Source organism: Candoia aspera, chromosome 7, assembly GCF_035149785.1.
Source record: "Candoia aspera isolate rCanAsp1 chromosome 7, rCanAsp1.hap2, whole genome shotgun sequence".
NCBI lineage: Eukaryota > Metazoa > Chordata > Lepidosauria > Squamata > Boidae > Candoia > Candoia aspera.
The window spans coordinates 32,110,033-32,134,652 of NC_086159.1; the positions used below are offsets into that span (position 1 = coordinate 32,110,033).

The window sequence follows — 24,620 nt, forward strand, 5'->3', positions numbered from 1 at the left end:
AGGTGGGGTCTGCCACAGAGAAGCACTGACCTCTGGCCTTTCCCCTAGGTGTGAAACCCTCAGCAACCCCATGTGGACTGATAACTGGAGGGTAAGTTCTATTTGAAACAATCTGTCCTGCAGGCCAAGTCAGAAGGGGCTTTATACTGTAGCCCTTTTTGCACACAGATTTAAAATAATGCTTCCTCATTTTGTTATACCAAATTTCTAGTTTAGATGTCATAGCAAACCAGTTTAACAAACTATGAAATGTTTTATTAAGCCACTCTAAAGAAGGAAAGATAGAGTGCAAGGCAGATTCCATGGTTTGAATCATGTCTGGAGAATATAATTTATTAATTATTTATACTTTCAAATACAAATCCTAATGAAGTAGCTGAAAAGCAGCATCATAGTACTAGCTCAGGGAGGGTGAGAAAAAGAAAAAACTGTTGGGGCAACTTTGTCTGGGTATCTGTTGTGCAGCATGTTTAATAGTAAAGAATTACCCTAAAATATTTCAAAACCTATAAAAGAAAAGGTGAATGTTACAGTATAAATACATGCATCATCCATTCTGTCTTTGCGTAATAGAAGGAAGAGCCAAAAGTTGGCATACAGTACTCAAATATGACTGCCTGAAAACTGGAATTTCTGCTCAGCCTCTCCTTATACTACTGAATAAGACTGCCTATATATTTTCAAGTTCTTTCAAAATTATAAAATAAAATGCCTGCTTTAACAATGTTGAATTCTCTGCTACTACTTGTATGATCACTGAATCATGGCATACATCTCACCCTGATCACACTCTATTACATGATATTTCTTTAGATTTTCCATGGATGAACTGATTACCAGTGTGATGTCATTTATTAAATGGCATAAACAGTGACTAAGAATTTCAAAAATTATAAAATATAACCATCACTGTGTAAGTGAAAGTGGATCTCATCATAATAGCACTTTGTCCACATTCATGCCACGATGCAGCCTAGAAAGAAAAATACCATTCTCCTTGAGGTGTGGGAAAGTTTGCTCCTTTATGCTGAAATCTTTAGCTGTGTGGGAGGTAAAAAGCATTATCTAGACACACTGGTTTGGAATACAGAAGATGAAAAGGTGCCAACTGACATAAACCTCAGTCAGAATAGAATGTTTAAGTACTGCATTAATTATATTATCAAATCATGAATCATCCTGTGTACTCTAACATCAGTCTTCACAAATGCCTCACCCTCTGTGTACTGTTTTGATCAGCTCTGTATCCTACATACTTTGTTAAGTAGTTTTTATACGCTTTCAAATTCTTGTTTGACTTAGATGTCATATTTTTCATTCCTTTCACAATTACCCAAAATATTCTGTATGGAAAATAGAAATAATGTCACTATTGACTATAGCTCAAGTGAATATCTTGAAGAAGAGAGGTATATATGATTATATAAGCACACCACCACATATAAAAGATTTCAGTACTAAAGAAGATCTCCCATTATATTGTACAATGAGTCTATGGCTTATTTACAAGAAACTCTTCATTGTTAATTGTATCAATACTTTATTAGTTGAGCTACAAAATCTCTCAGTAGTAGTCCTGAAGCCTCAGTAGCCTCTTAATTTGTCAATCTTATATGATCATCTACTGTATTTTATCATATTTTATCTTACCATAGTATATTTTATCTAATTTTACTGTATTTTAGCTGTTTTATGGTATCGTATTTTATATTTTATATCTTACAGTGGCTGATGCCCAACTTTCTGATATGGTCATTTGATTAATCAATGAAGTTATTTATTCATTTATATCATCACCATCACCATCATCATCTCATTCATTTGTTTACTTCTCTGGGAAATAAAATAGATTATATTTGCCTCTCTGGCCTTTTCTTAATCTCCATCTCTAAAGCCAGACAAATTTTCAGATTGATACATCTAGTAATACAGGACAATATGATTAAAAGCTAATTACAATGAAACATCTAATTCTCCAACAACATATCTATCATTGTCCTAATATATGCTTTTAAAAAAAACCTATTTACATAAAAAGCAAAGAAAATATGCAACTTCCAAAACAAAATGCTGTACATTATAATTGGTATTTTCTGTATAAACTTGTTGATAAAAGAGACTGGGATGCTGAACTAACTTTTATTTGGTATGACAGAGGCATCCAATAAGTTAATTTCCTGTATTACCCAGGAAATGATCATGCTTAGTTACTTCTTTAGTTTCTGAATAAACTGACCCTTTGCTATTCATGAAGGAAAATTTAGAGCTCGTTTCACTAGAGGAAGTTAGCCCTACAGTAGCAAAAGGATATGATTGCTACAGGATAAAGAGAGATAGGAGATATTGCAACAACTGGAAGAACTTATTTTCAGCCATTTGAAAAAAGCTAAATTCTTATTTTCTAGTTAACTACTGTCAAAGCAAAGGGGCTATATCATGGGTGTCCAACCCTTGGCTTCCCTGGGCCACACTGAGTGAAGAGGAATTGTCTTGGGCCATACATAAAATATATAATATAGTTAAGTATATAAGTAATAAAACTTTATTATTTTTTAATATTTTTCTATTATAAAATTTAAAAAAGGAGGGCAACATAAAACTAGTAGGAAGTGGTTGCAATTCTCAGTGAGTTCTCAAGGTGTTCGTCAGAAATTTTAATTCTAATTTTACTCTTCGTGTGCTTCATCCTTGGGGTTGCATTACTAGCTGTTCAGGGCTGCATGCAGCCTGCAGCTTGGACACGCCTGGGCTATATTCACTGTATAACTAGAGCCTTGAAATCTACAAGGCACTACTACCTGGTGGCTAAAAGTAATGATACACCAAAAATTCTAAATTAAAGGCAAGGCCTAGTTTTTAACTGGAAAATGGGAAAATCAGGATAAGTGCCAGACTGTAGTACCCATATTACACCATAACTACAGCAGAGATTGTATTACATACTATATCTGAGGGCAGGCCCTGATTGCTTCCTCAGCTTCTGCTCCAACGCCAGAGAAACCCTTAACAAGCAAGATCTGGCAAGTAAATGGATTGAAGAAGTTTTCATTTGGCTTGGCATTTCATGGAAAATAGGGCTGTGCAAGCATTTAAGAGATTTATTTACAATTTTTGTAAACCATGCCAATTACAAGACTCTGGTTGTTACAGAGCAAAGAAAAATATAGAAGACTTAAGAGCTGCTAGGGCTGATATATGAGAGCCAATGTAGTGTAGTGGTTAATGTGTTGAACTAGGAGCAGGCTAACACAGATATTTAGTCCACCATCAACCACAACAGCTCACTTTGGGCCAACCATTCTCTCTTAGCTCAACCTACCTCACAAGGGTGTTGTTATGGAGAAAAATAGGAGGAGGGAACACTGTGTATGCTAACTTGAGCTCCTGAATGAAAGGTGAGATATAAATACAATAAATAAATAAAAGGCTCTGACTTTGTAGGTTTAAAAATAGTTCAAGCTGCTTTTTACATACCGACAGAGATTTTACCACCCTGAATAGATTTATTTTGTCTAGTATCCACAGTTTCTCAGTTTGATGTAAAGAGACAACCAATTATTATAGAAACCTCCATGAAATCTATACTGGCATCAACAACATAGTCCAACATAGATTCCAGCAAGACAGAAATCAGTCAAGCAATTAATTAATAATTTATGTTGGCACCACAGCAAAATTTTCACTGAAAATGTCACAGATTAAAAGCCAGATGCCCTATCAGTGGATTTTCTATGACACTTGACAAAATAGCCTTCCTTGTTTTCTTCTCCAGGTGTTAGGTAAAGGTAAAGGTTTCCCTTGACGTAAAGTCCAGTCGAATCCGACTCTAGGGGGCGGTGCTCATCTCCGTTTCTAAGCCTTGGAGCCGGCGTTGTCATAGACACTTCCGGGTCATGTGGCCAGCATGACGACTCGGAACGCCGTTACCTTCCCGCCGAAGCGGTACCTATTGATCTACTCACATTTGCATGTTTTCGAACTGCTAGGTGAGCAGGAGCTGGGACGAGCAACGGGAGCTCACCCCGCCGTGCGGTTTCGAACCGCCGACCTTCCGATCGACAGCTCAGCGGTTTAACCCGCAGCGCCACCGCGTCTCCAGGTGTTATGTTCATGCATATCCACCTCTGAGATACTAATAAACAGAAATACATGAATGTACAGAAGGTAACTATAACATTTACTAACCTTCACTGAGTTGAGATATATTAGGACATCATCAAACTGTCTGAGCAGAAAGAAGCAAGAAGCCATACACTGTCTCCCAGGAATAGTATCTGAAGAATACAAGTGCAAATGTTGGAGAGTATACCTACCTTCACTTGTTTTCTGTATTATCTCAGAATTACTGCCTGGATACCAGAAAGCAACACAATGTGTGAGTATCATTTACTTTGGTGATAGATAGGAAAAATAATTCAATATAGATGACATTGATCAAGTCATTGTTGAAAGATACTAGAGAAAACAAACAAAAAATAAGTAAAATGCTTCTCCAGGTTAAAATCTTCACAATCTGGCTTCACACATTAATTTGAAGTCACTTATGTGAATCTCAAGTTCTGACTAATAAGCCCTTAATAATTTGCTTTCAGAGAGGCAAAAAGTTCTGTATCACTTTAATAATTAACACATTTGTCATAATATTCAATTTTGTATACTAGATTTCACAGTGAGTGGGGAAGGCATAGCCTGCACAAAGCACCAAAGTCCCTCCTCTTACTTTTACTAACTACACAGTCCATCGTAAACTGCTAGACTACAGTACAATGATTCCTCCCACTCATCTCTCAACAGGAATGAGATTCGGGTGGGGGGGGTTCTTTTCTTCTCAAGGGCAAAGAAGTGTGTAAAGGGAGGAGCTGTTTAGAGCTAGACAACTTTCAAAGAGTCACAGGTGACCAGCAAGGTTTGTGTCATGTTTGTGTTCCTGCCAGATGAAGACTGCAACTATGCTTGTACCACGTGCAAACTCATTATACTGCTATCAAAGAAAGTGAATGGCTTGGAAGCATGTCTGGCTACACTGAGACTCATCAGGGAAAGCAAGAAGTTTCAGTAAAGAAAGCAGGAGCCCTAGAGGCGGTGATCTGGCAGCATGTAACTCAGAGGACCTCAAGAACTTGTTGCTGGAGGGAGGCACATTCAGACTTGCAAGATTCTGTCACTATAGCTGTTCTAATAAAAATAGCTTTAAGACTCATATGGCATTTTTTTCTTAGTCTGGTCTACCTTATAGGGCTGACAAAACTTTTACAGAAGGAGATCCAACTTGAAGTAAGGAGGAATTTCCTGACAGTAAGAGCTATTAAGCAGTGGAAACTGGCTGCCTCCTGGAATCATGGCTGCTCCCTCACTGGAGGTTTTCAAGAAAAGATTGGAGAGTCATTTGTCTGGGATGGTCTGAGAACTCATGCCCTGAGCCTCCAATGTCCCTTCCAACCCTATGATTCTATAATTCTATGTGATATGAATATTCATAATCTAAATTCATTAATTTAAACTGGACGTAAATATACATCTGATTCTAGCCAAAAATAGCATCTTTATGTTGCATCTGTATCTTAAACAGATATACCTAATATTTGTTGCTGGTAAATATTAATAACAACATGCAAAAGCATCAGGGAAATGTATCTTGCCAAAATTCACATAAAATGCTTTAGATATTTTTAAAAACCAGATATGAGTTGTTTTTAGTTACAGATGCAAGTATACTCAATTTGTAGTTGTAACAATAGAAATGGAAAAAGATATTCACAATGTTTTATTGGAATCACACAGTAAATATTTCACAAAACCAATTAATGTCTGAAGAAAAGAGAACACAGTAAATTTAAAACATACCACATTCACTAGCAGATCCTCCCACCAGCTGGAAAAATTGCTGAGCAATTTTCAAATGGTCTCTCTGAAAGAGAACAGTATAGAAATAATAGAGCATTTTGCGTGCCAATCAATATTTTTTCCCTTATTTCCTGAATACCTAGTTCCATTCTTCATCATGCTCATTTTGTTTCCATTTTCCCCTCCTAAAATGTTTTGATGTCAATGAGCATGTTCAGTTACTGTTGTTTTTTAAATTTCTGTGTAAAACTTAAATTTTTAAAAATATTTTAGAAAATTTATGAGCCTTCCCCAAGCATGGTTATATTTCCTTGTTGTTTCTCAGTAACTCTAGTTTGCCTAAAATAGTTACCATAATTCAACACCTGAGTTCATTATTAATATAAAAGGCAATTTCTACTTTTTGCCATTTAAAACTAAAGGAAATTCATGGGAGCAAGGATCAAATTAAAATCTCAATCAATCTTTCTGTTCTATTTATCCACTTATAGATTCTTCATAAATTACTGTTATCAGAAACTGTTATACTCACTGAACCCATTTCCTGCCCAAGGACTGCATTCACTACTCCCTTAAGAATATATTCCTAAAACAAAATAGATTAAAAATGAATTAAATTATGCAACTTGTTTCCTGAAGCTTCAAGCAATTTGCAATTATTTTATTCAAATTATAGTGCAAACACATAGATATTTGAATCAGATATCTTTATGGCTTCTAATTGTACCTGTTAAGCCATGTTAAATGGAAAAAGAGCTCAAACCATTAAGAGACTGATCAGTCACCCATGTCATTCTTCTGATAAAACTGTGTAGGTGTACTTCATTATACAAACATACGCTATAAGCTGAACCACCTGGGTCCCAAAAATTTATCTTTCCATCTTCCAGGTTCTTAAAGCATTTGCCAGCAAAGGACACTATTTGTAAATAATAACAATAAGAATATTGAATTTGAAATAAACAGAGTAATCAGAAAATGCAAATATCACTTAAATGGAACATAAAACATGCCAACTATTCTACCATAGTATTTTTTTTTAACATCAAAACATTTCAAATCTTGGACCAAGTATATTGTGTAACTTATATTATGGTTTTGATCACTGTGTGAAGAAAATTTCCAAACAGAATTTCTTCAAGAATAAGCTAGCTATACTTAGTTGCCATTAAAATAAATTGTAACTGATACAAATGACAGTTAATTTTTCGTACTGATTTTAATAGAACTAATTTATTCTGGATCCACATATCTTTTCTTTAAAGGGAAGGCAACAAAGAGAGTACAAGAATTTAATGCTATCCTATAACATATTCCAAAAATAATTTCTTCCGATAAATAACAACAAATAAACTTTTTTTTAACCTGAGGGGTTGTAGGTTCCAAGTCTTTAATCAGGTTGTAAGCCTCCTGTACGTCATCTGAAAAAATATATTACAGTATATAATAGTACAGTATATAATACTACCCCTCTTCCGCACTTTTATTCATCTTTCATCTATTGACCAAAAAATGAAGCTAAACATTTGTGTAATGTTGTACTGCATGCATTTCTTTAAACTTTACAATAATATGTATACAGTTTAAAGGGTCCTTAGCCTTATTTTATTCATATATTCATATATGATACAAGAGAAAAGAGAAGGAAAATGCATCAAACAGAATGCCAATTTATTTTTTTCTGGGCCCAAAAAGGATACAGTTAATTACTAAAATGAGACATTTTATTAGAGTGACAAACCAAAACCACCACCACAGAAGTTAAAAACAATTTTTTGGGATTTTGTTTTAACAGTTCAGATACAAATAAAGAACACCAGGGTCAATGTGACAGTTGTAGAACAGTAACAATAACTTAGATCAGCCCAAGATCCAAATTTATACCTCTGAGGTCTGCTATTCAAAATAAATCTTAAGACAGGAGGAGGGACTAAAGGCATTTCTTAGTGTTGATATAATTGAAGGTAGTGATGTATTTTTGTTCCTACACAGTTCTAGCTGAAGATGAGATAGATTGTATAGATTCGCTTAAGCAAACATTCACTTATTTCTTTTAAAGAGACATTAAATATTAGGGCTGTGCAGCACTTTGGAATGGAAGGCAAAAAGGTGCTTTGAAGCGCAGGCAGCAAACATAGCACTTGTCTGCAATTCCTTAAAGAACCCCACTGCATGCATTTCTCCAGGGTCACCTTACTTCCTTTACATAATTTGTTAGCTCATGAAACACCACAAATAAAAAATAGTAAGCAACTGCATCCCCCACAATAATCCTCAAAACAAAATTGATTGATTGATCAAATTTATATGCCGCCCATCTCACTGTGCCAGTGACTCTGAGCAGCTACATATGTTCTCTAGAATCACTAGAAAATGTGAAAAGTAAAATGAGATATGCAGATTTTTTTAACCTTGCCGAAGATAGTAAATGACTAGATTCAGTCTAGCTTCAGGTATAACATCAACCAGGGGAGGAAGTACTTGGAGAGACCCTTCCCCTCCTCGGAATACCACCTGTAAACAGAAGTACTCACTGTATTAATATTGTGGCAAACAAGTTGCAATGCAACCTTGTACATGTTTTAAATATATTATTTATTGGACTAGGAAGTGGCAGTTTATCATGATCTATGAAAATATGTCACTTATTACTCCATTGCTTTTATAGTTTACAGATTAAACATTTACCCTAGTAGAATTCATAGTGACACCTTTATTATTATTCATTTAATACTATCAGTACATGCAGCACCTTACACAGTTTCATAAAAAGCCATTGTGTATACATGCTAAAAACTTGGTGCTACTACTAAAATGAAAAATTAAGCACAAGATCTTGCAGAAAACATGGATTTTGAAGAGGGAGGGAAAGAAGTGACATCAGGTATATGTTCTGTAGGAGGAGTTACAAACAGCAACAAGGATGAAAAAACAGAACTGTCAGAGAGCAAGATTATCTGACACCTGAAGATGATAGATCTCTAATCTATCACTTTTACTTCTCTAAAAGTCATTAGTAGAAAAATAAGGCTAAAACATCTGGTAATTGAAGGATAAGGAGTCAGCAATGTATATGGAAGGGGATGAGAAGCTAATAAAAGAGATAAGGAAGAATTGTGCATGGAATAAACAAAAATACTTTTAAATTGGTTTGGTTTGTGAAGAAAGTTAATTTGGGGAGAAAATCAGATCATAAGCCAGAATCATGATACAAGAGAAAAAAATCAAGTTTTCAGCATCTGGAGGTAAAATGCAAGAAGAGAAGCTGGTGAGGATAGGTCACAGAAGGCTTTTGAAAGAGATGATAAATATTTGAACATAATAGGAAAAGAACTCAAAGTCAGGGATAAGCTAATGATTATGCATGACTAATAGTAGGGGAATATGATAATCAAAGTAAACAAAATCAAAATCAAAGACCCATGAAGAAATATATAATATAAAGCATTACCATAAACATGTGAAACATTAACTTCTCTCCATCAACCCCACTTCCCTTTCCCAAACCTGCCACTCTTTTTTAGAACTCTTCTGTGAATATAAGTGCAACTTTCATACCTCATTCCCGATCAATAAATTACTCTTCTGGACTAGTTGACAAAACAGTACTTTTATCATGTGTATAATATAAGTCACATTATATGAACTACTTCATTGGTACTTACAAGGTTGTGCTTAATGAGCTCTTTAGCAAATTCAAATGATGTTGAAGCACTGTCCATCAAACTCTTAAGCTCTGCCTTTTAGTTTTAAAGAATTTTTTAAAAAAAGGGACAATAGGTCACATTATTAACAGTGGTAACCAAGAGAATAAACATTTTGCTTAAATGAATATATTATACTAAATACTATAGGATTAAAATATGAACTCTGTATATGTACCAGGAAAAATAGAAATAGCTATACACAAACTGCAAAGAATTTGCACTTCTCAAGAACAGATATTGAAATATGATAGTGAAATTTAAACTTGCATTAAGGGAATGATTTGGGAGATTAAAATATTGCAACAAAATACCTCAGCAGCTTTCCCATTGTAGAGTCGGAAATGATTACAAGCCTTTAAGTTAAGAGCAATGGTACTATCAGGAACCTGTTGAAGGTAAACAGCTAACACCTCTTGAGAGACATCATAGTAATCCAGCTTGTAGTAACACAAGGCCACATATACATTGAGGGCCAGATATTCCCTGCCAAATCAGAGTTCATCAACATATTAATGTTACTTCAAATAACTACTTGCTTTATGAAATTCAGCTAAGTTTCAGTGACATAAAACTCAGAAAGAAAAAGCCAGTATATAAATGTAAGTATAAAAGCAATACTCAAAATACCAAGCTCCCTTCAATACAAGCTCAGTTAGCAGCAGAATGGTACAAGACATTAATACATTCCTGTTCCTACAAACTGTGGTATAGGCAAGAAACTCTCAGCTTATGGGACACTAAGATTGTTGCCTAGAATCCTGGGTGTATAATTTTACATTTGTTTAAAAAAGTAATAGAAAAGTTGTCAGAAAAAACCACAGACACTGCAGTATACATCTATATTAAGCTGTTTCTGATTAATCAAGAAAAACAACTTGGAATCATGGTGGATAACTCACTGAAGACTGACACAGGGTGCAGCAGCTGTGAAAAAGGCAAATTCCATGTCAGAGCTCATTAGGAAAGGGGTCTGAAAATAAATCTGCCAACAATTATTTATTTACTTGATTAATAAATAAATGGCCCTCTTCAGAGACTGCAGGTGGCAAACACAGTACTCTCTCCTCCACTGTTTTCTTCACTAACAACCATATAAGATAGACTGGACAGACTGAGAATGGCCCAAAGTGATCCAGTGAGTCTCCATGGTTGAGGATAGACTTGAACCTAGGCCGCCCCTGATCTAGCTGAACACCTTTGAAGTACTGTATACTGTTCAGGTCACATTTGAAAAAAAGATGCAATAGGGCTGGAAAAAGTATGGAAGAAGGCAATCAAAATGATCAAGAGGCTCAAATATCTTTGGGGCTCTTAGCCTGAAGAAAACATAACTGAGTGGGGATTCAATCAAGGTATATGAAATCATGCAGAGCATAGAGAGAGTAGACAGGAAGAAGTTTCTCTCTTTCAAAATACTAGGATCAGAAGACTTTAAAGAAGATGACTGGAAGACTTGGAACAGACAAAAAAAAAGCATTTCTTCACACAAAGCATAATGGGTTTGTGGAATTCATTAACACAAGACATAGGGATGGCCATTAGTTTGGACTACTTTAAAAGAGGATAAATCCATGAAGAATACATCTATTAAGAGCTATTAGGCTTGAAGACTCAGTCTTCAGTGTTTCAATAAGGGAACTGCATGCCTCCAAATATGAACTGAAAGGGAACAACAGCAAGAGAGGTGCTTGTCTTCATCTCCTACTTGTGAGCACCTTAGAGGGATCTGGTTGGTCACTGTGATAAATATATTGCTGGATTAAAATAGGTCTTGATCTGATCCATCTATTTTTCTGTTTTCTACTTTTAACAACTGCAGATTTTTAAAATGCTCTTTTAAATCTGTTCTTCCACATTCTCATACTGCTAACAGACACACACAAGTAAACATTGATTTACAAGAGTTTTAAGAGTTAGGGTTGAAAAATTCAGCCTCCTGAAAAATTCAAGCACAAAATGAAATAACCCTAAAGGTGCATCTGGATCTAGATGAAGTATGCCCTACCAGAGTTATGCAATTATTTAAAAATGAGTTGGACTTTGCACAATGGTGTTCAGCTAATAAACCTCAAAAAGAAATTGTCCATCAAAAAACCTTATAGCTTCAATCCTAATCATGTTTATCTAATATGAATCTATAATTGTACCTTCATGAGCATTTTTCCTGAACTGTCCACATTTCCTGCATATTTTGCTAAATTTAGAACTCACTACTGGATCAAATATTTAAGGATGATTTACAGTAACATTTATAAGAAGGATCTCAGAAGGCAATACTTAAAACTCAGCAAAAAGTAGCTACAACACTGGCAACAGTGAAAAAAAATAGGGGGTTAAACCGCTGAGCTGCCGATCGGAAGGTCGGCGGTTCGAAACCACGCGGCGGGGTGAGCTCCCGTTGCTCGTCCCAGCTCCTGCACACCAAGCAGTTCGAAAACATGCAAATGTGAGTAGATTAATTGGTACCGCTTCGGCGGGAAGGTAACGGCGTTCCGTGATTCATGCCGGCCACATGACCCGGAAGTGTCCTATGGACAACGCCGGCTCTAAGGCTTAGAAACGGAGATGAGCACCGCCCCCTAGAGTCGGACACGACTGGACTTTACGTCAAGGGAAACCTTTACAGTAACATTTATAAGAAGGATTTCAGAAGGCAATACTTAAAACTCAGCAAAAAGTAGCTACAACACTGGCAACAGTGAAAAAGCCTTTCCCCTATGATATACTGTAATCAATAAAACGTTAAACAGATAAAGAGAGAAGTTGACTCAACCTGTTATCAAGTAGTATGCGTTTGTAGATATCAATAGCCTCTTGATAATGAGATCGCATGTAGTGTATAGATGCTAGACTAAGCTGGTCTTCTGTTATATCCTGCAGATTCTGATGGAAGCTCATCAGTTTCTTCTCATCACCAAACTAAGAAGGAAATATGATTTAATGAAAAGATAGAGACATATGGATACCTTACATACTACACATACTCTAATACTTTCAGCCTGCTGAAAACAACATCTAACCGTATTTTTCTTGAGCCCCCACCACTTTTCATTAGAAGCCAATTCTTTTTCCACTGACTCTAGGTAGTCTACCAAAGAGTCATCTGTTTCTTAGTTCTTAATTCTTCTCACCATGTAACTTTCAGGCTTTTGGTTTCTGTGCCTACTTAGTACTTCAGCTCTTCATTTCAGCACTCTACCTAGTCAAGAGAACTTCTTTGTCACTTAAACAAGCCTTTCAGAAATTAAATGGTAAGGCTAAAGGTATAAAATACTATTTTATTTTGTTTATGAAGTGGCAATGCAGCTCAAATAGCATGATGAGCATTGTATACTGTATATGTAAGCTGACCAAAAGACAATAAATTAATTGTAGCAGAATCTCCATGGTACAGAGGTATAGTGAATGATGTTGGTGTCAAATAGATTTAGTTAGGTTTCTTTTCTTTTCCTCTTATCTCTTGTCTCCAACTTTTTTTGCTTCCTTTTTCTTAGCACCTTACATAACACTGCTTACTCTGAAAAGAAATAGCATGATGAGTATTTATAAGATTTTAAATAAAATTTGGGGGAAGTGTTTGGAATTAGATTTCAAAATACCTCAAGTGCTTCCATACTTGATCCAATGTTTTAAAATTTAAAGTATACATACCTTGTGTGCTAGATGGAACAACAGACGATTCTGAAGCCTACTCTTGGGAGCTGAAAGCAAAATTAATAACAATACCTAGGTTTTCAAACTTATTAATTCATTCACATGCATCATTTTCACAGTGCAACTGATGCCCCTGCTCAGTACCAGTAAGTTCATCGGAATTTATTGCCAGTAAACTTACATAAAAAAAGCAGTCTCAGTTACCTGACTCACCTTTCAAGGCAGCCTGTTCAGCTTGTATATACATTCCCAAGAAGAAGTAAGTACATGCTAGATTCACCCACACATCAGGGTTGCAGGCAGATCCCTTGGTTAAATCCTCATACTCCTTAAATAAATAACAATTTTTGATACAGCCTTGCTTAACCACCACAGACAAATTTATACTTGCTTTATTTCTTCTTGTAACCCAGCCAGAGCACATAAGAACTGTAAATAAGTAAACAACATAAACAGAAGTGACTAACTCTATCCAATGCAGACCTGATATTTCAGCTGTCATCAAAATGTGGAGAAAGCTGCATCCTTTTCATTGCAACTGCTTCTAGGGCTTCCCCAGGCCACTTCTACAAGTATGCGCATGTACAGCAGTTTTGCTCTGTTAGAAATTCCATTGGAAATGTTTTATGTGCACACTCATGCACAGGGAACCTGTGTTCTCAAAATAGTTGTATGGAGCTTTCTGGAAGATGCTACTATCTCTGCATTTTAAGGAGGAAAACTCTGCACATCTGTTTAAGTGCTTGCACAGCCCTAATTTGTACTACTATAGTTCTCTTCTAAACAGCCTCATGTGGTGCAGAGTGGTAGGCAGCAGTATTGCAACCGAAACTCCCCACAACCCAAGTTCGATCCCAGCGGAAGCTGGATTCTCGGGTAGCCAGCTAAGGTCAACTCAGCCTTCCATCCTTCCGAGGTCGGTAAAATGAGTACCCAGCTTGCTGGGGAAGGTGATGACTGGGGAAGGCAATGGCAAACCACCCCGCTATAGTCTGCCGTGAAAACGTCGCAAAAGCGGCATCCCCCCAAAGGGTCAGGCATGACTCGGTGCTTGCACAGGGGACCTTTCACCTTTTACACCATAGTTCTCTTCTACAATATTTAAACCACTTGTCTCCAAATAACTGCAAGCCTTTGAAATACTTTGTTATTTTATCTTACTTATTTTGGTCTGTGAGAATAAACATTTGATACATTACAATATTAAATTTCATTCTTCATTGATAGTAAATTTGAGGAATAACGTTAGTGACACAGGTCATGTGTAAATTAGTTTCATTTTCTCTCAAAATAATTTTTTATCAAGAAATATATTTTCCTCAGAGAAACATAGAATTTTGAAAAATAGCAGATCATAAGCTAATATACTGTTTTGTAAATAAGTCAAAATAATAAGCTATATATAATTTATTCACTAGATTTGTGGACACAAAATATTATAGCCAATTCCTTTGCTTTTATATTACTTTGAGGCACATTTAACTCCTCCTCCTTCTTACAAATTTAAGAGAACATCCTCCTTTTCAAGAGGAAGCAGAACTCCTCACCTCCAGTGCTCTCTTGTAGTCACCCAGATGGAAAGCACAATATCCAATCCAGAGGTCTGCATCTTCCTCCTGTTCCCCAACCTGACGCTTAAACTTAGGAAGAATGCAGAATAAAATTAAGGTGATACCCAACTGTGACCAAGTTCATGTAATCTCTAATTCTAAATTAGTTTATAGATTGCAGCCATATGATGTAAATACACAAATCTAACCATTTAGGCAGTGATGGGACTTTAATTTAGACACTGTCAAAGGTCACTGTATGTGCATGTATAAAAGAAGGGGGGCTCAAATTTAAGTTATGTAATTAGATGTTTAAAAATATTTAGATAGCCAGTTTTTATGACTGGCAGGCAGAAATGTATTAATGTGATTGTGAATATGATGTGCCATCAAGTTGGTGTTGACTTAGCAACCACACAGATTTTCTCTATGATGATATTAAAGTCATAGCATCTCCATAAAGATCAATCTATTTGTCACTTTCAGTGAGAAAAACATATCCAGACTGCATTTATTCATAATGATAAAGTCAGGTATCCTAGCTCATTAAACCACAATATGAGTGAGGGCAGGCTGTGATTACAATACATTCACTCCAACTTTGCTTTTCTCTTTGCACATGTATGTTTTTAAAAAGGAAACAATGCTGTAATTTGACTACCCATAGGTAACTGCACATAACTACCATGGTGAAGAAGTGATGGCACACACATGGTGATTCATGATGCAAATTTGGCTCTTTTGTTTTTTTATCCATTCAATCATGTTCAATTCTCGGAGACTGCCTGACCAAGTCCCTGCAGTTTTCTTGGCACGGTCTCCCGGTTTCTAGCCTGATGCCTTAACCACTACACCAAATTGGCTCTCTGTGGCTCTTTTGTACTTGCATCTTAATGTATCAACCCTGGAATTATACACTATTGAACAAAACAAGACAGGAATTTAGAAACTAATAAAGTAAATAAAATAATTTTAATTTGTTCAGGTACAATAATCATACTCTCACATTCAGAAGCCACACTAAAACATCCAGATGTGCACAAGCATACTGTTCATTCATGTTGCAGTTTAATAAGATAATATTGCTTCTGTTCTACAAGCTTATTTCTTACTAAGACTTTGCCTATGACCATGTTCACACATGACAAACCAGGAATGTTGGTTTAATAAATTACAATGTGAACAAGCAGTTTATCCTACTTCCTCCACAAAACTAAGATGGTTAATATAAAATCCTAATTCCTAAACTGATGAAGCAAAGTCATTATAGTCTATCTTGTTCATAATGTGATTTAAATACCACAAAACAGTAGATTTCTTATCACAGCTAATAGGTCATCATCAGTCTATTCAACTATGATGACTATTTAAACTATAGCGAGGAGGACATATCTAAGGATCATGCTGGGCCACTGCATAAAGTGATCTAGCCCCTAGAATTACCTTCTATTTTCCAGAAGTGGTAAAAATCAGAGAAGCAAACAGTAGGGATGTTCTCAGTCTGAAATGATCGAAGTAACAAGAGGGTGGAAGTATGGACACCCTTCTTTTTTTTCTTAAGCATTGATCTGCTCTGATTAGCTGCTTACGGAACATAGCAGAAGTCTTAACAAATATGCCCAAGCTCGCCAACAATCCAGAAGCGGCCATAGCAACTCCACTTGCAGAACCCTCGTCCCGCTGCATTCCCCAGATGTATCCCTAGTACCTCTAAAAGGGCAATGGCCCCAGTGAAATCTCGCTGAGTTAACAACTCTTCCAGCTGCGGCAGCCGTTTGCCTTTCTTTCTGCGCTTATCCGCTGATTGAGGCCCGCCTCCAACAGCGGGTTTCAGCCGTGAGAGCATCTGCAAAAGCGATGAGAATAAAAACAGGTGAAGCGAATAGAACTCCACCAGTCTTTTTCGCCCTCTCATCTCTTTAGAAAAGCCCCTTAATCTATCCTTATTCGATTCTCCTGCCTCTCACCATCTTGCCCACAGGCCTGCTTCCCCATAACAACAGTTGTCTGCTGTTGTTCTGCCTCACCAAGGTCTCTGTTACCCTGGCAACCGCGCGAACGAAGGTAGTTAGGGTAAGGCAATCTAGCTAGGGAGACATCAACTAATGACCGGGCGGCAACTGCGAGCTATACTTACAGTTCCGCCGGCGTTCCGACAAAATAGCTTTGGGAAGAATCTCAGGAATCCAAGCGCTTAGCGACGTGAAGAGGCGTGTACCCTATCGTGGTTTGGGAGGGTGGAGAAAGGAGAGTCCCAGTGCGACGGAAAAGCTCCATTTTCACGAAGAGCTGAATAGCTGTTCCTTGTCCCGTGACATACTGCTGCAAGGAGAGTTACTATGCTAGGCAGCTCTGTAGGGCTGCCTCCTCAGTTGCTGCCACAGAATATTTGTGTATTAACTGAACGTGTATGTCTGCTAAATACATCAAAAAAATGTTGCTAGAAAGAAGGGGATTTTCTAAAACTGACTACACTGCAATTTAACTACTTTTTTTTCCTATTCCTTTTATAGATTCTATAAATAAAATGAATTATATCCAAAGCTGCTTGCTGGCAAAATGGTGAAACACACTGCAATTTTCCTTAATCTTGTATTAAACTAGTGCTACTTTATCATATGATGGGAGCTGGTGTCTGCCAGCCAGTAGTGTAAGGTATAGAAAAATACAATTTGTAAAAAAGGAAGATCTATATATATATCCATATAAAGCAATATCATATAGATCTTGGTTGGGGGAGATTTTTAGGTGCAAATACTAATACTAGTTAATAGCAAGGGGGGGGAAGCAATATATGTAAAAAGTTTAAACTAGTGAGCAACACAATGTTACACATTTAAACTAACAACAAGTCAGGAAGAGATAGTGGGAAACTCATCAAATGATAATAGCTAACCCAATTAAAACTTTCAATGTGTGAAGGCCTTGGAATGTCCGGGATGTCTCAAGATAAGAATGTCTATTAACACATGTAAAATAAGGGTGAGGGTCCAGGGGATGAGGCGGTCGGAAGATTGTGCGTCTGAGACCCCCAATCAATGGGAGATCAGGCTAGGGAAAAGGTGACAGGCAAAGGAATGACCTATAGATTGTGAACCCACCTACCCCGGGGCAGGAAAGAGCAACCAAAGAATGTATATAAGGGTCCGAACAAAGGAAAAGGGTGTGGCATCTCTCCTTTCGATCAGACTCTGCGTAGCCTGGTCGAGGTGCCCACCGCGCTTTGCAAACCGCTCAATAAAGTAAGTTCCTTTTCAGAACTCTCTGGTCCAGTTTTCGTGATTTTTATATCCAACAGTAGTATAGCTTGGGCTGGACCTACAAATGTCCAGAGAGCAGTAGGCAATGAGGGGGACAACAAATAGGCCTTGGGTCAAAAAGTGTGCTGACATTGGCATACCATACCCAACAGGACTGTTGCTACTTACTACAACATGCTTGCTTGCTTGCTTTATTTATTTATTTATTTGGGGGCAGCTAGCTAGACTTGTATACAATTATGTGCCCCATTTTTATATTTTTACTTTAACTATATATTGTTTTTTTTACAACGGAATAATACTTATTCCCAAGCAATACACAATAAGCATCTAAGGAGGGCAGGGAGGCAAATGATATAATGTGTTGTGACATGACACAAAGCCTGTGACTTAGCATATTTGCATCGAATGAATTGGGACTAAAAGATCAGGGTTTCTGTAGGTATTATTATTATTATTATTATTATTATTATTATTATTATTATTATTATTATATTTTTATCCCCCCTTAAATGGCATGTCACAGGCTTGTGCCATTTCTTCATCATCATGATTACCTTCAGAAACTTATGGGCCAAAGGTTTTAAATTATTTAATTGCATTGCTGCTCCATTCTTTGAGTAGCATTTTACAGAATTCATGAGACAAGCTTTAATCCATGGAGTATGCCATAAAAATAACCATACTTGTACATGACTACTCAGAAATAAATCTCATTGTTTTCAGTTAAGTGTATTCCCAGATCAGTCTGAATTGAATTATAGACTTTAATGAACCACCATACAGTGACAGTGATGATTTATAAATGTGTTTTTTTAAAAGAATGATGCCTAATTTATATACCACATTGAGTTTATCAAATTCAACAGATGCAGAAAGAATTGTGCTTATTTGGGGGCCATTTAATGAAAAATGTTTATTCATTTTAGATAGAAATATCAGGAGCAGTGATGGTTTTTACCTGTTTTCTATTTTTACAATTGTAAGCTGCCTAGAATTGAAGGAATAGATAGAACATAAGTACTCTAAATAAATAAATGTCTCAATTTCTTCTCTTTCAGAGATACTACAGAGCAAAACTGAAAACTAGAGACTCTTCTTCATGGCTGAGTTAATATGCTATCCACCATCCCTGAGCTAGGCAAAAATTATACTAGCATTACATTTGTTGCCCCCACTGGGGACCCCAATTCTGCCACAAGCATAATGCTGCAAATGGTGCTGTCCTTATCTACAATGTACACGGTATATTTAAAGACAAGGATTGATGGATTCTCTCAGCTTTGTTGCACTCCGCTTTTACTAAGTATCACCAGCTGTCCCCCCACCAAAAAAATCTACCATTTTTTTTCTCCTTAATGTGGGCTGTGAAGGAGGCAATTTCTGACAGATGGCTAGACCAGTAGATTTTCCGGTGGATTTTCCACTTTCCAGAAGAAAGTGTGTATTGAAAAGGAACATAGGTTTAGTACTGTAAGTATACCAATACAGTACTAAATGAAATGGAGCCAAACTCACTGTTTGCCAAGCCGTAATGACTCAGACCGGAGGGAAGTGGACATGTCTACTTCAGCCTAAAGTGACCAGTTGAAGCTGGGCTGATCTCATCTTCCAAGAGTCACCTGATCTCAGCAGCAGCAGCATGTTCAGTGAGATGTACCAGATCGTTTGTGGTAAAAATTGTGTCAGGGTTTCAGTTACCCGTCCAGGTAATCAGGACTGAAAACAGTTCAAACAACAAGAATCCAAGAGCTCTGATAGTCTTCATTAGAAGGAAGGTAAATGTTGCAACAAAAATTCCAGTGAGTATTCTATTTTCAAGTGAGACACACATGTAGGCAATTCAGTTTGCAAATCTGTTTTCCTCAGGTTTTTCTATGTAAGGTACTGGATGTCCCCACTTTTATGAAGTGAAGAAGAGATAATTTTCCATCTGTTCACTATTTTGGTAATTGCTAGGTCTATTCCCCATATATGTCCCACTGTGCTGCCTCATTGTGGCAGGGGGTGAGGGTGTTTCTGGGAGAGATGAGCGAAGAATGCCAGGAGTATTGTAATGGTTGCCTATTCTAAAACACCATCAGACTCATGAGCAGGAATTCAAAGATATCTGATTTATTAAAGAATAGTATGCAGGATCACAGAGAAAGCTGAGAATGATGAAAATTCAAACTAAAAACCCTCGGTGCAAATGAAATCCCTGCCCCCCCCATAGAATCTTCTCAAGTTCACAATCCCAGGTGCTCCTAACGGTTTCTGATGGTCTGCGGGAAAAGGCCTTGAACAGATAACCTAATCACATTCCATTGTACTGATTTCACATACAGAGCTTGGTACAAGGTTTCACAGCAGCTCCCTCCCAAACAGAAACGCGCGTCAGTGCCATGGCATGTGAAACGTTACGATGTATAAACTACATTGAATCAGTGAACATGACATACTGCCCCCCCAAAAGAAAGATTACATTAAGCAGCAGGCTTTAAAGGATAAGCAAGGTGGAAACCGTTAACTAAATCAGGAGCGTTAACATGGTGAGCTAGTAACATATGGCTGCGAGAGCTGGACCATAAGGAAGGCTGAGAGAAGGAAGATCAATGCTTTTGAACTGTGGTGTTGGAGGAAAATTCTGAGAGTGCCTTGGACTGCAAGAAGATCAAACCAGTCCATCCTCCAGGAAATAAAACCAGACTGCTCACTTGAGGGAATGATATTAAAGGCAAAACTGAAATACTTTGGCCACATAATGAGAAGACAGGACACCCTGGAGAAGATGCTGATGCTAGGGAGAGTGGAGGGCAAAAGGAAGAGGGGCCAACCAAGGGCAAGGTGGATGGATGATATTCTAGAGGGGACAGACTCGTCCCTGGGGGAGCTGGGGGTGTTGACGACCGACAGGAAGCTCTGGTGTGGGCTGGTCCATGAAGTCACGAAGAGTCGGAAGCGACTAAATGAATAAACAACAAACATGGTGAGCAGACACCCATTCAGGATGAGGAAAATGTTTCCATCGAACGAGATACTGCAGGGTGCCTCGACGTTTGCGGGAATCAACGATGTCCTTGACTTCAAAGTGTTGTTGGCAGTCAATCATGATTGGAGCAGGAGGAGGAGGTTGAGGGTGCCAGTGTGAGGAGTGACATGGCACAAACAGGACAGGAAGCAACATAGTCTTTTACGTCACGTCTCAAGGTTGGCCACCAAAATTGGCGGCGAACCAAATGCAAGGTTTTGACCAAACCAAAGTGTCCAGCAAGTTTATCATCATGGGAACGCTGCAAAATAGCAGCCCTTAACGTTTCAGGCACATAAAGGTGATGTTGCACCCACGCCAGACCATTTTCAAAAGAAACAGTGTCTCTATTAGCTAGCAACCAAGTGTCAGATTTCAGTGCCTGGAGAAAGTCCTTCTGTAACTGACAAGGAACTTGCACTTTCCGCTTCCCAGACTGGGCTGGGGGTTGCCTGTGCACGGGTCTGGCTCCGAGTGACAGCAACCAAGCCCAGTTGTGGTTCAGTGAGAACAGTCCCAATCACATCTGCCACCTGGTCAAGGTCCTGAGGTAAACATGACAAAGCATCAGCGAGAAAGTTTTTTTTCCCGGGATAAATTTTAACTGGAAGTTAAAACGACTGAAAAACTGAGCCCAGCGAATTTGTTTAGGACTGAGACGCCGGGGGATGCGAAGGGCTTCCAAATTCCTGTGATCAGTCCAAACCTCGAAAGGGCATTTAGCGCCTTCAAGGAGGTGACGCCAGGTTTCTAAAGCGGCCTTTACAGCAAACGCCTCCTTTTCCCAAACATGCCAACAGCGTTCGGTTTCAGAAAATTTCCTGGACAGATAAGCAGAGTTTTAAGTGATTTTCAGTATCCCTCTGTAACAAAATAACCCCAACTGAGGAGTCAGAAGCATCAACTTGGACCACAAAGGGGCGTTCAGGATTGGGGTGCTGTAGAATAGGCTCAGCAGTGAAAAGGGTTTTCAACTTTTCAAATGCTGCCTGGCATTCAGGCGTCCAACTCAGCACGGCTCCAGGGTGTTTTGCGTGTCTCCCCCAAGCCCTTGGTACCGAGTAAATGAGTGAGGGGCAAGGCAATCTCAGTGAACCCCTGGATAAATTGGCAATAATAATTACTGAACCCTAGGAAACTTTGCAATTGCGTCCAGGTGCGGGGACGTCTCCAATTTAGAATTGTCTGAATTTTTGTAGGGTCCATCTCAATGCCCTTGTCAGACACTCGATAGCCCAGATAATCAAGTTGGGTTTTGTGAAATTCACATTTGGAGAGTTTGGCATAGAGTTTGGCATCCCTAAGTTTGCGTAACACCTGTTTGAGGAGGCATTCGTGTTCCTCCTCGATTTCAGTGTAAATGAGAACATCATCTAAGTAAACCAGGACCCCTTTAAACAAATGAGCATGTAAAACTTCATTAATCAACTGCATGAAGACTCCGGGTGCCCCTGCTGTCATGAGTAAGGATGGCGAGCAGGGGGCTCCCATCCAGACTGTTAAGCGCATGCGTAGCACTGAGGAATTGGTCAGCCATTCAAAGAGACACAGATCGGGACCGCCTTAACCTTTGGGGTTTATATGTCTGGGTTTTTCCCACGCTTCTTCAGTTTGTTAGGATTCCTGTTATGTACTAGCAATAAACATTAGAGACCAGTTCCTTGTCTCAGCGTGTTTCCTGGCTGTTAGGACATCAATCCTAACAAACTCCTATTCCCATCGAAAGAGGGAGGAACAAGAAATTAAGGAGAGATGTTTGGAAATGCCTTCAGAAAACCAAGAAATGCGGCTCGCCATCCAACAATTGGCAGCAGCCCTGCAACAACACCACCAACAAGTAGATCTCCAAATCAACACATTACAAGCTGCCCTGCTACAGCAGTTACAACAACCAGTTCCGATTAACCCACAACCGGTGCCAGCAGCAGCAGCAGCAGCAGCAGCTCCGCCAATAGTCTTGAGATCCCAGGGCAGTCTACCAGAGAAATTTGGAGGAGAAGCAGGACAGCTGAGAACCTTTCTCACACAGTGCACTATGTTCTTCGACAGCAGACCGGCAGAGTTCCCAACAGACAGAACCAGAGTCACCTTCATCCTAGGTCTGCTAAAGGGACCAGCAGCCAAATGGTCTATTCCCATGGTGGAGAACAACAACCCGATTCTCAACGACTACCAGAATTTTTTGGCAGGGTTCCGAGCACACTGTGACAACCCGATCAGAGAGGCCACGGCCAGCCGAGAGATTCGGAAGCTCAAGCAAGGTAACAAGAGGGTGGGAATCTACATTGCTGATTTCAAGTTGTTAGCAGGAGATCTGGACTGGAATGAGAGTGCATTAAAAGACCAATTCAAACAAGGGCTGGATGAGGAAATTAAGAATGAATTAGTGCGCCAGGGAACACCAGCTACCCTAGAAGCCTTATATCAGTTATCGGTGGTCATAGATGCCAGACTAGAAGAGCTCAGGCAGATGCAACCAGGGAGAAACAGGACCCTTAGAGCATTTTCAGGATTTCCAGCTCTCTCCATAGCATCCTCTCACTCAGCACAAGAGGAGCCAATGCAGATTGGGGCAAGCAGGAGACTGATTTCTGAGGCTGAGAGGCAGAGAAGGAGAGAGAGCGCCCTGTGTTTCTACTGTGGAGCCCAGGGGCACATGGTGAGAGCTTGCCCAGCGAGAGGCCAAGCAACTCCAGTAAGAGCCCCAAGGCAAGCAGCTGAAACAGGAACCATCTCCGCCTCTGCTTCCAACCAGGGAAACTCCAGCGGTCTCCCTCCACAGAGCTCAGCAGGGAGACCATCAATCAATTAAGGAGGGCTCATTCCGAAGATTCCAGGCAAGCCTTTTACTACTTACCCGTAATCATACACGTCAACCCAGAGCACCAGGTCAAGCTAGAGGCCATCGTGGATTCCGGAGCTTCAACCAATTTTATTGATGTGCAGACCGTACAGGACTTCAACATCCCGACCAGAGAATTGCCATGCCCCATAGAAGTGGAGACCATTGACGGCCAGCCCCTCAAGGCAGGGCCGATTAGAAGGCTCACAGAACTGGTGCAACTGACAACGGGAGACCACACTGAGTGGATCCAGCTTTATGTTACTGCATCACTAAATGTGCCGGTAATCCTAGGCACGCCTTGGCTGAGGATCCACAACCCGTTGCTGAACTGGACTACAGGAGCTATCTCCTTCCCAGCTAAGGAATGCCAGCACCACAAGATTCAAGCCGCTCCACGCTCTCCAGCAACCAACGCAGTCACAGTAGCAGGGGGAGTCCACTTGCCAGCCAAGTATGCAGATTTTGCAGACGTTTTCAGTGAACAAGAGGCCACAGCACTACCCCCCCATAGGGACTGTGACTGCACCATTGAGTTGATACCAGGAGCCAAGATTCCAGCAAGGAAACAATATCCCATGTCCCCCAAGGAACTAGCCACTTTAAAGGATTACTTGGACTCCAATCTCCAAAAGGGTTTCATCCGACCATCTACTTCCCCAGCGTCTGCTCCTACCTTCTTCGTACCAAAGAAGCCTGACCCGTTGGCACCTGCAACCCAGGAGACACCCATGAGAGTGGTCCACGATTTCA

At 39.0% G+C, this 24,620-nt stretch overlaps 1 protein-coding gene across 3 annotated transcripts in view; it reads right to left on the reverse strand.

The window, feature by feature from the left end:
- The window catches only part of IFT56 (intraflagellar transport 56), a 33,163-nt gene extending 16,134 nt beyond the window's left edge, over positions 1 to 17,029 (reverse strand). Inside the window, exons 1-13 of one of the 3 annotated variants that reach the window (XM_063308515.1) lie at positions 16,893 to 17,029; positions 16,464 to 16,601; positions 14,753 to 14,845; positions 13,410 to 13,533; positions 13,203 to 13,252; positions 12,325 to 12,470; positions 9,863 to 10,034; positions 9,510 to 9,584; positions 8,256 to 8,358; positions 7,210 to 7,265; positions 6,377 to 6,430; positions 5,845 to 5,908; positions 4,186 to 4,274 (exon numbers count right to left, since the gene is read on the reverse strand). In XM_063308515.1, coding sequence (XP_063164585.1) covers positions 4,186 to 4,274; positions 5,845 to 5,908; positions 6,377 to 6,430; positions 7,210 to 7,265; positions 8,256 to 8,358; positions 9,510 to 9,584; positions 9,863 to 10,034; positions 12,325 to 12,470; positions 13,203 to 13,252; positions 13,410 to 13,533; positions 14,753 to 14,845; positions 16,464 to 16,601 — 1,164 coding nt within the window. In that variant the 5' untranslated portion in view covers positions 16,893 to 17,029. Of the gene's footprint in view, positions 1 to 4,185; positions 4,275 to 5,844; positions 5,909 to 6,376; positions 6,431 to 7,209; positions 7,266 to 8,255; positions 8,359 to 9,509; positions 9,585 to 9,862; positions 10,035 to 12,324; positions 12,471 to 13,202; positions 13,253 to 13,409; positions 13,534 to 14,752; positions 14,846 to 16,463; positions 16,602 to 16,722; positions 16,805 to 16,892 lie in introns of those variants that run through there. The other 2 variants (XM_063308516.1, XM_063308514.1) reach the window with 2 other exon arrangements.
- Between the last annotated feature and the right edge of the window lie 7,591 nt (positions 17,030 to 24,620).